Source organism: Halichoerus grypus, chromosome 6 (genome assembly GCF_964656455.1).
Source record: "Halichoerus grypus chromosome 6, mHalGry1.hap1.1, whole genome shotgun sequence".
NCBI lineage: Eukaryota > Metazoa > Chordata > Mammalia > Carnivora > Phocidae > Halichoerus > Halichoerus grypus.
Genome location: NC_135717.1, coordinates 54,479,970 through 54,496,305, shown reverse-complemented (window position 1 = coordinate 54,496,305; position 16,336 = coordinate 54,479,970). Strand labels below are relative to the sequence as shown.

The 16,336-nt window shown below is 48.5% G+C and overlaps 1 protein-coding gene across 2 annotated transcripts in view; it reads left to right on the top strand.

Moving 5' to 3' along the window:
- The window catches only part of FAM171A1 (family with sequence similarity 171 member A1), a 124,599-nt gene that overhangs the window by 71,942 nt on the left and 36,321 nt on the right, over positions 1 to 16,336 (top strand). For both annotated transcript variants that reach the window (XM_036097037.2, XM_036097038.2), the window contains exon 3: positions 3,379 to 3,471. In XM_036097037.2, coding sequence (XP_035952930.2) covers positions 3,379 to 3,471 — 93 coding nt within the window. The remainder of the gene's footprint in view (positions 1 to 3,378; positions 3,472 to 16,336) is intronic.

The following is a 16,336-nucleotide window of genomic DNA, read 5'->3' as shown; positions in this document are numbered from 1 at the left end:
TCAGCCAGCATCCCCCCTGTGATGGGGGTCCGGGGTCTCTCTGCGCCCCCCTCCCACACCCCCTGGGGCATTCAGTCCCTTCCCTCCTGCTCCAGGAAGCTCCTGTGGTGCCTCTCAGCCCACTCATCATGAGAGGTCATTTTTCTCTCCAGGATATAAGGCTTTAGAACGTCTGCTAGAGCGGACGCCTTATGTATGGAAGTACCAAATGTTTTCGGTTAGAGATATTCACAGAACACCCTGCGGTGGTCACACAAATCTCGAGAGACTGATCACAGGTGACTTCAGAGCTCAGAGTCCCCCACAGCGGTCGGCACAGAGCTTTTCAGGGCCCAGGAAGTGCCACTTGGGATGTGTGTGAGCTCTCTGATGGGACAGGGCGTTCGTGAAGGCAGCATCGCTACAGTGACCCTTTCTTCTGGGCCACTGGGGACCCAGTGCTGTTGGGTGAAGGGGTCATTGTTAAAGAAGGTTAAGTGTCCCTTTGAAGTGGTTACAAAGGATTTATCCAAGGTAGGTCTCCCTGCTTTAATCCTGGCTCACACGCATTCCCTGATCCTCCCTCCCCCAACCTGAAGTGACTTTTCTCCCAACTTTGAACTCCTAAGATGAATTCTTTTTTTTCTTATTCTTTTTGTTTTTGTTTTTGTATTTAAAATTGTAATTCATATACCATTAAGTTCACCATTTTGAAGTGTGCAGTTCACAAAATTACACAACCATCACCACTAACTAATCCCAGAATATTTTCTGTACCCCCCATGACCCCCAGGCCCTGACAAGCACCGATCTCCTCTCTGTCTCTGTGGTTGGCCTATTCTGAACATTGCAGATAAATGGAATTCTGTAATATGGGGCCTTCTGTGTCTGGCATCTTTTACTTTGCATAGCGCTTTCATGGTGCATCTGTATTATAGCCTGAATCAGTATTTTTTCCTTTTTTATGAATGAATGATGTTCCATTGTATGGATGGACCTCATTCTGTTTATCTGCTCATTGGTTGGTGGATATTGGGTTGTTTCCATTTTTTGCCATGAACATTGATTTATAAGTTATCGTGTGAATATACATTCTCAGTTCTCTTGGGTCTCTACCTAGAAGTGGAATTGCTGGATCAGATGGTAACTCTGTGTGTGATACATTTTGAGGAACCACCAGATTATTTCCACAGCACCGAGGTGCATTCTTATGTTGCTCATGGCAATGACCACCTTCCACTTGTTGTGTGCCCCAGGCCCCTTGTAATTAGAACCTCGCAGGCCCAGATTGCCTCCAGCACTGATCTGTTCCATGCTTCGAGCACTGGGCCTTGTATATAATGGCAGCTCCATAAGTTGACTGTAGAGGGGATATGAAAAGAGAGGTCATGTCCAAGGCCAGCTCACGGGTCCCCTCCGGGCACTATTAAGAGCCAGTAGTGCTAACATATTCTTAGCACTTGATATTTCTGGTCCCCGATATTTTCCCAGAAAGTCAGTTTACCTCTCTAGACCTTGCTTTCCTCATCTTTAAACTTGGACTGGATAAAGCCCAGTGGGTCTTTGAATTTGAGTCTGTGTAGCATAGCAGTTGAGAACAGACTCCAGAGTTAAGTCCTAGCTCCAGTATTTACCAGCTGTGGGATCTTGCACAAGTTAATTCCTTACCTATAAGCCTGTTTCCTTACCTGTCAAATGGACAAGTTAATAATATCTATTTCATAGAGTTGGATTTTTTTTAAGATTTATTTACTTATTTGAGAGAGCGTGCGTGCGTGCATGCACATGCGTGAGCAGAGGGAGGGACAAAGAGGGAGAGAAAGAATCTCAAGCAGACTCTTGAGCACGGAGCCCAACAGGGGGGCTCCATCCCACGACCCTGAGATCATGACCTGGGCCAAAACCAAGAGTTGGAGGCTTAGCCAACGGCGCCACCCAGGTGCCGCCATAGAGTTGTTTTGAGATTTAAATAAATCACCGAATTTAAAGCACTTAGAATAATGTCTGACATGTTACTAAGGGTTCAGTGACTTAGTGAGTATTATTTTTCCATAATACATTTATTTGTTTTCTCTTTGATTCATGTTCTCCCCAGAAACATGCAGGCTTTGTGAATTTTTTAGTTGAAAGTCTAGGTACTTAAGCAAGAATTTTAAAAACAGCACGAGTGCTGTCATCTTATTAGTTTCCGGAATACGGGGGCATGTTCTTCTGTCATGTGTCATTTGTTAACCTGAGCACATGTTTTTAAAGTCTTTTTTTAACATTAATATCTAACTTTATATATTTTACATTCATATAATGTGTAGTATGTTCCTAATGTGAAGAGACTCAGATACTTTACTAAAAACTTCTAGGCAAATAAAAACTAGTTGACTGTTGTAGCGTGAGCAGTTGTTATACGAGAGATTGCGGCATTCTCGTAGCATCCAGAAGGTCTTGCTAATCAGACTTAAACAAAAAATGTTTCCTTTCTCTCTACTCACAACACTCCTGACACAAATGAATGGGGCTTTTTCTCAAACCAACCAGTTCTCCAACTCTCTGGACACCAATGGGGTGTCCTACAGTTCAGTTCAATTCTAGCATTACTCAGAGTCAGCGCAGACCCCCAGGTGAAGGGCTCAGTCCCATGAGACTGCTCCCCCCACTCACACACAACTCCTAGCATGTCACCACCTGTGCTTTGGGCAACTGGCTCCAAATCAGGGGTGCCTACAACCCTTTCTCAGGTTCAGTAATTTGCTATAATGGCTCAAGAACTCAGGGAAACATTTATTTACATTTGCCAACTTATTATAAGGGATATCATAAAGGATACAGATGAACCCCCAGAGGAAGAGATACACAGACGAGGTCTGGAAGGGTCCTGAACACGGCAGCTTCTGTCCCTGGGAGTTGAGGTGTCCCACCCCCCTGGCATGTAGATGCATTCACCAATCTGGAAACTCCCCAAACCCTGTACTTTTGGAATTTTCATGGAGGTTTCATTATGTAGTGCGCAAATGGAATTCATGGAGGTTTCATTATGTATGAATTTAATCTCTCACCCCTCTCCCCTCCCTGGAGGTGGAGGGGTGGGGCTGAAAGTTCCAAGCTTCTAATTACAGCTTTCTGGTGACCAGCCCCCATCCAGGAGCCCACCCAGAGTTGCCTCATTAGAACAAAAAAATCCTCCTAACACCCAGGAAATTACAAGGGAGTTAGGCGCTCTGTGTCAGGAACCAGGGTCAGACACCAAATAATATTATATATTTTATTATGTCACAATACTAAAAATCAGTATTGTTGATTGATTTGAAATCAGACAATACAAAGAATGCGGTGTGCCCCAAAAATTAGAGTGCGCGTTTTTATTTAAATTTCAGAATTCCCTTATGTCCATTTTTGTTTCTGCAGTATTTTCTTCACTGAGCCTGGGCCTGCTTCCAGAACGATCCGCCACTCTAATGGTGTATGAAGATGTTGTCCAAATAGTCTCAGGATTCCAAGGTATGTTGAATATTGAAAAAGAGAAGTGACAGTAACTTTGTTACTGTCTGCTGTCTACTAAGATCTTATAAGAGACAGCTTCTTGTCAGATGGTGATGGCAATGAATTTACCCAGAGCTGAACACAATGTGTGTTGTCCGTGTGAGTGCGCAAACACACTTGAATTTTTGGTTAAACTATCCACTGGCTGTGATCTTGTTTCTTTAGGGCCAGCCTTTAAGTGCGTGAGAGAAAAGAAGGGACCGCCACCACTCTGCCCATACCACATCTCTCTCTTCTCCAAAGTTGAGGATATTTACCTCGTGGGTTCAGAGCCCAGGACCCCACCTGAGCCTCATGAGCAAAGGTTCATAAGTATTCAAGGGGTTAGAGTTCCAGTTTTGTACAACAAAAAGGATCTAGAGATCTGTTGCACAATAATGTACGTAACACTATTGTACTGTACACTTAAAAATGATTAAGATGGTAAATTTAATGGTATGTGTTTTTTAACAAAACAAAACAAAATACCCCCCCTTAGAAAAGAGAGAGAGAAGGTTCATAGACTTTCAAGTGTGGTCTTTTTCTCTCTCTTGTCCCTCATTTTCTTAACCCATCTGACATACATGCAGTGATGTGCATAAATGTGACCTCACACCTAATTTCTCTTGTGGAGACTCTAGTACAGAAAGCTTAAGGGATTTCTCTGAGCTGGTGGTGGGGTTAGAATTGGGAATAATACTTATGTCAAACGTATTTGTGCTGAGATCACTTTTTTTCATCTAAATCATGGGCCAGAGAGTGATCTTTCCAGCTTTTAATGTTCCATCAGATTAATTTTTTATTTACTTCATTTTAATACCATTTGATAAGAATCATTCTCTACCTAACCACATTCGTGTGCCATTTGCAAATGAAGTGAACTCACTCATTCCTTTTTTGTTGAGTGGCTGTGGGGAACGTGCAGAGGTGAACACCCAGCCATATAATTAACATGTAACATTGTATTCCTTTTAGCCTTACAACATAATGATTGGATATATGTGTATATTGCAAAATGATTGCCACAGTAAGGCTAGTTAACATCCTTCACCCCACATAGCTACAAATTTTTCTTCTTGTGATGAGAACTTTCAAGACCTACTCTCTTAGCAACTTTCAAATATACAATACAGTATTAAACTGTAGTCACCATGCTGTACATTATATCCCCAGGACTTAGTTATAACTAGAAGTTTGTGCCTTTTGAGCCCCTTCACCCACTTTCCCCACCCCCCCCACCTCTGGCAACCACCAGTCTGTTCCGTTTCTATGAGTTCGGTTTATTTCAGATTGCACATGTAAGTGAGATCATGTAGTACCTATCTTTCTCTGTCTGGCTTATTTCACTTAACTTAATGTCCTCCAGGTTCAACCATATTGTCACAAATGGCAGGATTTCCTTCTTTTTTATGGCTGAGTAATATTCCATCGTAGATCACATTTTCTGTAGCTGTTTATCCATTGATGGACACTTAGGTGTGTCCATGTCTTGGCTCTTCTAAATAATGCTGCAGTGAACATGGAGTGTGACAATGGTTTTCTTGCAATGAGGGAACGATTGTACTTCCTTCTCATGTTCTTCACTAAGAGAGGAATCTTTAGTATCTTGCTCTCATTTCGACTGGACTAAATTCCGATAAAGACCAAAATGATCTCTATCAGAATTTTGGTCTTTATCAGAATTTAACCCAGTGGAAAATGATAGCAAGAGTCGAATGGTTGCAATGAATGTCCTTGATAGATAGGCTGTCCTCACCCATTTATGTCATGGCATAGGTTAGGATAATCAGAGTATAATTTAGAGCTGACTGCAGCTCTTCAAATAGCAAATGAGGGTGACGAATCCCCTGGACCAGACTCCTTGTGGCTTTGGAGTTTGAGACCGACTTCTCATTTCCTGAGGAGAGGAGCCCATGCAGCCTGCAAGCAGCTCAGACCCAGCCTGGTCGGGACTCTGCTGCTTCTGATCGGGGTTGTTGCTGTGCCATGTGTCCACGTGGTGGGGGGACTGACACAAAGCAATTAAACAGGGAGTGCGACCCACATGTCACAGCATCTTCTTTTTAGATATGCCTTAGGACCCATTGTTTTCTTTCACAGCCTCGAATGTTTTGATTTTTTATTTAAAAAAACTGACCACGGGGCACCTGGGTGGCTCAGTCAGTTGGGCGTCTGCTTTGGCCCAGGTCATGCTCCCAGGGTGCTGGGATCGAGCCCCGTGTAGGGCTCCCTGCTTGGCGGGGAGTCTGCTTCTCCCTCGCTTTCTGCCCCTCCCCCCGCTTGTGCGCACTCTCTCGCTCTCTCTCAAATAAATAAATAAGTCTTTTAAAAATAAATAAATAAAAATAAAAGTAAAAAACTGACCACCTGCCATATGTTACACAACATTCTAAGTGTTCCTCTTAACTGGCCCTTCCCCCACCATTTCCTCAGAGTTAGTCCTCATCTCCTCTCTTGCTGGCTGTTCTCATTCTTTTTCCAGTTTTCTTCTGCTTTCTCTGAATTAACCATTCTTTCCCCGAGATGTTGCTCCACGAACATCTTTGGTAGAACGTTCTCAAGAAGCCAGCTGGGCTTCTGCAGTGTGGACCTGCCCGTGGGCCTTTATAAATGGAGACGAGCCAGGCTACAGGATACAGACCAGAAACGACGTTGTCCAGGAGAGCCCGCCCCACCCCACCCCGCCCCACCCCTGCCTGCCCCAGCCCTCCCTCACCCTGTGTCCTCTGGGCACAGATACGGCTGCAGCAACTCCCTTCCTCCTCTTCTCTGAGCACCGCCCCCCTTCCTGGTCTGAAATGTCCGTGAGCTCACACAGCCTTCCCTGCAGCCTTCTCAAGTGGGGGCTGAGCTTCCATGACTTGCCTCTTTGCGGCTCCTTGGAGGCTGACTGGAACACTCACCACCAGTGTCTTGGTCAACTTTCCTCCTGGACTCATGATATGAGCTCCTAGTTCCCAGGCTCACGATGCTCCTATAATTGTTTCTTGGGGACGTTAGCATACCTACGGACGATGCCCATCTGGTCCCCCAGCTGCTGTTCCACTCCTGGGGTGCTTCTCTCCCCCACTGGGTGAGTGACCACCCACTTCTGCAGTCATGCCTTAGGCCTCCTCATTCCAGCAAATGCACCACCTCCAAGCTCAGCCACCACATTCCCTCCTCTTACCTGTGACAACAGCTTACATACCACTGAGGGCTCCAGAGCCATGACCCACCATGTCCTTGCCAACAGGATTGCCTCCCTCCCCAGCCGAAGTGCCATGGCCCTTCGTTGGAATTGTCCCCTTGCAGTACCCACCCCCCAGTGGTGTTGCTCCCCTCCCCCTCTGCCACGTTTGCCTGACTCAGTAACTTCTGAGCCTGGTTGACCTGAGCCACGTATGGCCACCCCAGCACAGCCACACATGGCTGGACGGACCCTCACATTGCAGCCACTGGTTGTGCAGCTGGGTCATGACCACAGGCCTCCAATGGGCATCAGCCTGCGAGACAGGGGCCCTTCCCGGTCATTTGTTTTCTGAGTCTCCAAGACAACTTTGACACCCTCTTCTCGATCTCCCGACTTCCTGTGTGTACACCCACACTCACATCCTCGATCTCAGCTCATGACGTCGCTACATACTTCACGGAGAAACTGAGGACCCTCACTTGCCCACCTGCAAGTCCACACACCCGCCCGCTGCTCCTTGTTGTGCTGGAAGGAGGGTCCCTGTCCAAGTACACGCCAGTCCCTCTGTTTGTGCTCTGCATCCCCATCTCTTCTCTTCCACAGGGACTTCAGTGTTCCCTCTTGCTCCCGCCCCACCATTTTCTCCCACACTGGAGTGGACAAATACTACAGTTGTGCATCTCTGCCAGTTGCTTGCGCAACCATGCCTAGCTCTAGCCACTGCCCTGGGTCCCTGTGACGTCTACATGCCCTTCTTTCTTGCTTCCTCGACTGTCTTTCCCTGTTCAGCACACTGCAAGCCCTCCCCTGCCTCATTGCTCCGTACCGACTGCTTTGTTGGAGTCTCTTATAGGCCCCATGTGGCCAAACCCAAGAACATTTCTCTCCGCATCTCCCTGGACATCTCCACAGCATCCTGCAGAGATGACTCGAGACTCTCCTCCCTTCACTCCCGTAACATCATGCCTTGATTTTCTTTCTCCTCTTGGTCACTTCTCTGGACACTCCGGTGACTGTCCGGGGCCTACATTTCTTCTTTCCAGGACTCTCCCTAGAAGATATCATGGACCCATGCCTGAATGCTTCCCGGACAGAGAGAACTCCCAGTCTCACCTCCAGCCTGGACTCCCTGAGAGGGAGGCCCAGAGCTAGCTGCTGCTTTGTCATTTCCACTTGGCTGTCTAATAGGCCTCTCAGACTTGACTTATACACACAGAACTCTGGCTGTGTTTTACTCTCCATCTCCGTAGACGGTACAAACATGGTACCTCAGGGGTCAAGACAAACCCTAGGAACTATCCCTGACCCTTCTGTCCTCACAGCTGGCTCCCTGGCAGGGCTGCTTCTCTCCATCTGCGTTGCACCACTCGGATCCAAGACACTACCCCCGCCCCCCCAACCCCCCCGGCCTGGAGAGTTGCAGTAGGTTTTTAATTGGCTGTCTCGTTCCCACCCTCGCCAACCTATAATCTAGTCTTCACCCAGTTACAGCGATCAAGTCCCCTTGCTTCTGCTCTTCAGCAGCTTTTCCTCTGTACTTGGAATAAAATCCCAAATGCTTACACCCGGTGCTGGACAGCGCCCTGGCCCTGAGTCTCAGTGGCTGTGCGGTTACCTGGGAGGTGAGGGTCGGTAAGAAGGGGCGGAGACTGCAGTATTTGTATACATGGTTTCCCGCGGGCAGGTTTTCTGCAGCAGCCCCCTCCACACATACTTCTTAGTCCCCACAGTTCCCATTGTAGACCTGTCCTCTTCTCCTTCCCAGGCACCTTTGACCTCCACTGCACCCACGTGTGTGACCCCTTCTCAGTCCCCCTCTCCCCGGGAGTGGCACCAACCCTAGCAAGCTGTTTGTGACAAGGGCTCACATTGCAGCCTACGGAGCCCATTGCTGTAACCACACTTTATCCCACCATGCCTGCCAGACCTCCTCGTCACTGCCCGCTCTGCCCCTCACTGTCGCCCGCCCACCCTGAGACCTCATTGTCTCCCCTGGTGACTCTGAGGGGCTTCTTGAAGGATCTCCGCATCGTGTCATATGCCCTCAGTAAGCCATCACCTTCTCCCCGTGTACCAGTTGTGCATGACCCTCATCTCTCCTTCTTGTGCTCTATGAGTCAAATAGCGTTCCAGGGCCCAGGCCTTATACCCTGAGTAATTTCATGTGATGTTCCCGTGCTTGCACACACTTGCCTTGTTTCTGTTGCCCACTTGCATTGCCAGGCCTGTGCCCTGATTCAGGCCCTGGTCACTCTCCCCTCAGACCATGCAGCAGCCCCCAGCTGGTGTACTTGCCTCTAGTCTTTGAGTTTGGATTGGCGCTGGGCGTGAGATTGACCAGACTTCCCACCTCTTGTGTCTCCTTTCCAGTACACCTTGCACTAAACTGCTAGAGGAATCTTCTGGGAGCAGAGCTCTAGTTCTTTCACTCCCCCACCCCCCCTCCCCTCCCCCATGCCCTAGAATAAAATCCAGTCTCCTTCCACAGCGCACACCCACCTTGTGATCCAGCCTCAGCCTCCCTTCTCTGGGCTCTTCTCCTTCACATATTGAAGGAGAAAGTATTCTAGCCTAACTGAATTTCCTTTTCTGTTTTCCATCTGGGGTGTCCCACCCCACCTTGCAATCTGTCTTCAAGCCCTCCTTGAACGTCAAGACCAGCTAAGGACACATCCTCCAGGAGGTCTTGTCTCCATCTTCCCTGGAGATGTGATTCATGCAGGTGCCTTGCCCTTCAACCTCAGCGGCCAAGGGGCTTATATCATGTGACCCCCGGCTCAGGGGTAACCAGTCCACAGTGCAGCCAAGGGCTGGGACCCAGCTGGAAGAGAAAATCTGGAGCCATCCGTTCTTCTCTCTCTTCCTTTTAGTGGAATCAAGCTAAGAACCCAGAAGAGGTGAGACTCTCAGCTGAGTGGTTCTGAGGTACAGAGGGTCTGTGAGCATGGCAGGCCACCTTGGAGCCCAGGTTAGAAGAGAAGAGAAAGTATGAGTAAGAAAAGGGAGGCAGTTAATAGCAGGTCAGAGAGACGCAGACTGGGGATTAGTGGAGTCCTGTTGATGACACTGCATTCAAGTGAAATCTACAGACACCTGCTGTGTTGCCCCGAGTTGTCCTGAGCCCAGAACCAGGTGTTCCTGCAGTTTCCGTGCCCTCTGGCTCCCATCCTTGCATTCTGACCCATCTCTGTCTCCCTTCTTGCCCTTCATATCTTTATCAATAACCAGAAGAGTGTATTAAAACAACCCTCCAGCTGGGGCTTGTGTATCTTTTTATGATAACTCCCTTTCCCATATTTGGTAGTAATACCTTATCTCCCCAACTAACATTTTAAAATCTGAAGGTAAGAAGTATGTCATGTTCATCTTAAAACCTTCCCAGGGCCTGGCCCTATACCTGCCTTATGATAGGTATTCAATGAGCAATTCACTGAATGACTGAATAAATAGAAAAATTTTTTTAGGGATGCCTCGGTGGCTCAGTCGGTTAAGTGTCTGCCTTTGGCTCAGGTCATGATCCCAGGGTCCTGGATTGAGTCCTCCATGGGGTTCCTTGCTCAGCGGGGAGCCTACTTCTCCCTCTGCCTCTGCCCCTGCTTGTGCTCTGTCTCTCTCTCTGTCTCTCTCTGTCTCTCTGACAAATAAATAAATAAAATCTTAGGAAAAAATTCTAAGATTTTATTTACTCATTTGAGAGAGAGAGCGAGAGAACAAGCACAGAGGGAGAGGGAGAAGCAGACTCCCCGCCAAGCAGGGAGCCCAACGCGGGCTCAATCCCAGGACCCTGGAATCATGACCTGAGCCGAAGGCAGACCCTTAACCGACTGAGCCACCCAGGCGCTCCAGAAATTTTGTTAGTTTTTTTCACTGATCCTTGTTCATGAGTGTAATAATTGCTCCTTGTGTTTTTCCTTGTCTCAGTAGAGTTGAGACATGACAATAATAATGCTGCATGCTGGGCACCTGGGTGGCTCAGATGGTTGAGCTTCTGCCTTCGGCTCAGGTCATGATCCCAGGGTCCTGGGATCGAGTCCCACGTCAGGCTCCCTGCTCGGCAGGGAGCCTGCTTCTCCCTCTGCCTCTCTCTCTCTCTCTCTCTCTATATATATATCTTATGAATAAATAAATAAAATCTTTTAAAAAATAATAATGCTGCATGCTGTTTCATGTTTTCTTACCAGTTGGAAGGAAAGCCATGTGTAGATAATTTTTGGTCTTTGCAGTTCTGTTCTATAAAATTAATATAAAACTGTATTTATAAAAGCTGTATTCAATGTTTGTTCTCAGATTGGTCAAGTGTAGGTGAATTTATTTTTTTTAGTGGATTCAGAGGAGAAAAATCAATTCTTATTCGATCAGAAATGTAAGTACTGTAAGTCTTTGAATTTTAACGTGTTGCTCAGATGTTATAATGTGTCAAACGCTCCTGAGAAAAGGTAGGTAGCGTGATGACAGTTCAGTGATGAAGCTTCACACGTTACGTGCATAGTCTTAGGTGATGAGTTTTATGTGACACTAAAGTAAAAGCTTTCAAAGAATGAAGGCCACTGGGTGGAGATGAACACAGAAGAGGGGAAGGAGCCCATTGTTCTCGGTAGTTAGATGCTTCATGCTTCAGTGGACGTTTTTGTTTTGAATTGTTTACACCCAAGTAAAATAGAATAAACTCATAGAAAATGAGTTTTCCTAGAAAAATAAAAAGACTGCCCACTTGTTTTCCTCTCTGTAGGTACGGTATTTGTGTAAATTCTGAGCAGTTGGCCTGCAGCTCTGGCTCCCAGAGCATCCAGCAGACCTTCATGGGTCTCAGAAATGGGGCATCTTGTTGACTCCGAATGTGAGGACATGAATAAGAAGGTACCGTGTGGTGCGCACACACACACACACACACACACACACACACACACCATAGTATTCAGCCATCAAAAAGAATGAAATCTTGCCATTTACAATGATGTGGATGGAACTAGAGGGTATTATGCTAAGCAAAATAAGTCCGGGAAAGACAAAGACCATATGATTTTACTCATATGTGGAATTTAAGAAACAAAACAGATGAACATAGGGGAAGGGAAGGAAAAATAAAATAAGGTAAAAACAGGGAGACAAACCATAAGAGACTCTTAACTCTAGGAAACAAACTGAGGGTTGCTGGAGGGGAGGTGGGTGGGGGATGGGGTAACTGGGTGATGGGCATTAAGGGGGGCACTTGATGTAATGGGCACTGGGTGTTCTATGCACCTGATGAATCACTAAACGAATAATACACCATATGTCAACTAAATTGAATTTACATTTAAAAAAATAATAGGATACCACGAAGATGCCTGACTGCTCAGGGGTGCACTGTCAGCACCCACTGACTTCAGGCCCCCAGAGCTCCGCTGTAAGCCACGCCCACCTCATGCACACCGCGCCCCGCACTACCCACCTCCATGCCCCTGTTCTTAGCGATGACCTCACCACGGTTCACGGAGAGGAGAAGCCACCAGGGGAGGATGGTGGCTTCTCTCTGGCCTTGTAACGTGCCTGCTACGGTCCCTCCTCCACCACGGGCCCCTTCTCTCGCAGGTCCTCCCACCCCTTATTTCCTCAGGCCTCCCTCCATCATTCTCCTCCCGCTGTCCCTCAGCTCCCTAAACCCTGCCATTCCAGGAAAAGCCCTTCCTAATCCCCCTTCCTCCTTCAGGCTCCACTCGCGTTTCCATCCTCTCCCAAACGGGAGAAGTCCGCCCTCGCGGGTTGCACGCCTCAGTTTTCCTTTGCCTCACGCCGTTCTGGAAGTTTCCCTTACAGAGTTCCATGGAGCTTGAGGCTGCTGGGGGGCCTCCTTCTGGGTCCTGGTCACCCCGCAGGGCGTGGAGGGTGGGGGGGTGGGGGCCGGGTCGAGCTGCGCAGACCCAGGCGTCCTCCTGGAGGATGGCTTCTCACTCCTCAGCTCCTTGCTCCTCTGGCCTCTTCCCGCTCTTTCTTCCCTGCCCTCGTGTCCGCCTCCAGCTACCTCTTCCATCCCCAGGCCGCTGTCATTATTCGGCATTCCATCGTTTCTCACGTGAACCCCTTATGACAGCCTCCTGGCCGACCTCTAGTCCCTCCATCCCTCCACCCGCCGCCATCAGAACTGGGGTGAGAGCAAACGCGATCTTTTCCCTCCCATCCCGGGAACCCTGCCGACACCCCTGCACCTGGCTTCCAGGGCCCCCCGCCCTCCCCAGCCTCCCCGCTCAGGCTGGCCCTGCTTCCAGGTGTGCACTCCCTTCCCCCCGCCCCCACACCACCTCCAGACACAGTCACAGATGCCACCCACGGAGCTCTCTCGAAGTTTCCTCTGTACTTTTCCGCATAGGTCTCTTATTTTGGCACTTAAAACATTGTGGTAATTAAGCCATTTCCATGAAGCCTTCTGTACTCCTGAGCCCCAGGACGGCGGAGCCTTTGTCCTTTTCCTCTTCACATATCCAGTGCCCCTTGCAGAGAAGAGGCATGTCTGGATCATTGTGAGGATGCTCAGAGTATCTTGTGCAGTGGTTCCCAGTCTGGAGCAGCTTTGTCCCCCAGGGATGTTGGGCAGTGTCTGGTGACGTTTTTAGTTGTCACGACTTGGGAGCTGCTCCTGGCATCTGATGGATAGAAGCCAAGGATGCTGTCAGACATGATGCAGTGCCTAGGCAGCCCAGTCCCCCACTCCCCAACAAAGAATTACCTGGCCTGAAATGTCAGTAGGGCCAAATTGAGGAATCCTGACCTAGTCAGAATTAAGACAGATCGCTATTTGGACCTAGTGAGCTGCCCAATGTAGTTTATCTTTACATGTAATTCTGTAAATATTGTTGAGCACCAGCTATGTATAGAACACAGTGCAATGTGTTTTACAGAACACCTGCTTTGGGGGAGCTTCCATCTAAAAGGGGAGAGGAGGTGGGAAATTAATGTTTATCCTGTACGTGTTATGTACCCAGAGGCCCTGCTAGGCATCACGCATGTGCGCTCAGATCTGGCATCACAGCACCGTATTACGAGACAAGCATGATTCATACCTGTTTGAAAGGCAAAGAACCTGAAGCCCAAAGTCACTCAAATAAAAGATGATAGGAGAAAAATTTAAATGTAGCGCTGAGTGATTCCACTGCTCCATGTTCTTTTCTCATGGTGCCTCTGATTAGGGAGATGTACACGTTTCCAAATAAACATAATACAGGGCACAGTAAAATCCGTGCTGGAGGGGCACCTGGGGGGCTCAGTCGGTTAAGTGTCTGCCTTCAGCTCAGGTCCTGATCCCGAGGTCCTGGGATCAAGCCCCTCGAGTCCAGCTCCCCGCTCAGTGGGGATCTGCTTCTCTCTCTCCCCCTGCCCCTCCCCACTGCTCGTGTTTTCTCTCTCTCTCTCTCAAATAAAGAAAGTCTTAAAAAAAAAAAAAAAATCCATGCTGGAGAAAGAAAGATACAAATAGCACTTAGAGGTTGGGGTGGGATCAAGGACGTCTCCACAGAAGAGGTGGCATTTAGGACACATCTTGGATGATGTGTAGGATGTGCAGATAGAGACTGTGGGGAAAAGGCACGAACATACGTGTGGAAGCACAGAGCTGTGCAGTCCTGCTTAGCCAGAGGGTGAGAGGTAGGCGTGGTGTACTAGGAGGGGAAAAGTAGGATCGAAAGAATTCCTTTCTGTCTCTTACTAACAGAATGACTGTGGAACCGCTCTGGGCTTCCGCTTCCTCACTCATAGAGGAGAGGGTTCTTTCTTCAGAGGATTGTTGTAAATATCAAGTGAAATAATATGTATATAAGAACTTTGTGGGGGCACTTGGGTGGCTCAGTTGGTTAAGTGTCTGACCCTTGGTTTCGGCTCAGTCGTGATCTCAGGGTTGTGGGATTGAGCCCCGCTGAGCGCAGAGCAAGAGTCTGCTTGTCCCTCTCCCTCTGCTCCTCCCCGTTCTCTCTCTCTCTCTCAAATAAAATCTTTAAAAAAAAAAAAAAAAGAACTGTTAATTCTGAAGTACTGAATTGCACCTCTCATTTACAGGACAGGAATTAGAGCAGGTTGGGTCTGTGCTAGTCTGTAACTGTCACCACCGTCATTGTTTGCTAAGTGGTGGCAATCCACTGAAGGTCTCTGAGCAGAGAAGGAATGTGACCAGAGCGACTTTAGAAAAGTCAGTGTGTCAGTAGATGGAGCGGCAAAGGTGAAAGGCGGGAGCACAGTTAAGGCAAGGGGTGATGTAGGATGATGTAGGGTGGAGGCAGAAAAGGAGGAGAAGATGATGCTGGAAATGTTGATGAGAGGAGATTAGCCAGTCCTGGCAGTGAGTGGATGCGCAGAAAAATCGAAAGGGAAAATGATGGCAGCCTGGAAGCAAAGCTGGGTGTTGAGCAGAACGGGGGTGTGGTGAAGTGGGAGAGAAACTAGGGGATGGTGTTGGAGTGCCGGTGGGGCATCCAGGTGGAGGTGCCCCGAAGGCAGAGAAAATACAGACACTGGGCTCGGAAGAGCATCGGGGCAGACAGGAAGGTCACCATGGAGGGGAGTCAATAAGGTAAGAACCCAGAAACAATGGAGGCAGCTGAAGGCAGCCCCATAGGAACTGTTTCATTTGGAGGTGGGAGGAGAAAAAACATACTTGCAGAGGAAAAAGCCAGCTGACTCGAGAGACCAGTGTGCAGGACTGTGAATGCCAAGCAGTAGGGGTTCCTGGGCGGGGGCGGTGAACAGTGTGGGCCATTGTAAAGAGGTCAGTGAGGAGGAAGGCCGAGAAATAGTCATGGGTTTGCAGATTATACAGTCATCCATTGACATTTCCGAGGGCGGTGTGTGTTGTGGGTAAAAGCCAGATCATTGGGGGTTGGGTGGAAGGAGAGGAGGCATTCCCTTACAGGGATAACAGCATTCAAGTCCTGTTTTGGTGTTATTTTTCTAGATGAGGAGGGAATGGGTATGTTTGTTGGTTGTGGAGGAAAAGCCTGTAGAGAAAGATGATTAACAAAGGCAAGAAGAGTTGGTTGGGCCAAGTCTTGCAGCATCACAAACAGAAGTTGGGATGGAGGCTTGGGTTGACTGACCCTGGAGGAGAGCAGGGACAGAAGGGACAAGAGAAGAGGGAAGAAAGAGATTTTGAAGTACAGAGACAGTAGGTGGTGGCCCCATTGTTTTCAGTAACAGAGGGCCTGAGCATCTGGGGCTGGGGATGGAACCCTGAGTCTGAGAAGAACAGAGAAAATTTGAGAACCCGCTGTTGTGGGGAATATGGGAGAGGCATCCAGAAAAGACCTAGCCAGGCCTGTCCTCTCGGTCCTCCCATCCCCAGCCAATCACACCCCGTCCTGGAATTGCGGAAATCCAGCAGCACTGATAGAGGAAGATAGGCGTGAGGACGTAACCACTCCCCAGCCCCACACAAACACTTTGGATTCCATTTACACTGAGGCCTAGAGTAGCTTCCACCCTTCTGTAACTCCTCAGATGTTTCTTGGGTCATTTCGGCAGGCAGAGAGAGGTCTTGCCTTTGCTCTGTGTCTGGGAATGTGTTTGGTCCCTCAGCAGACAGGGATCCCTATCATGCTGGTCACAGCGTGCGTCCAATCGGCTGGACAGGACACGTCCCCTGCTAGTTAACCTGCCCCAGGCATTGCCCCTCTGTGCCCCCCACCCACCAGTCACAGCAGATAGAGCCCA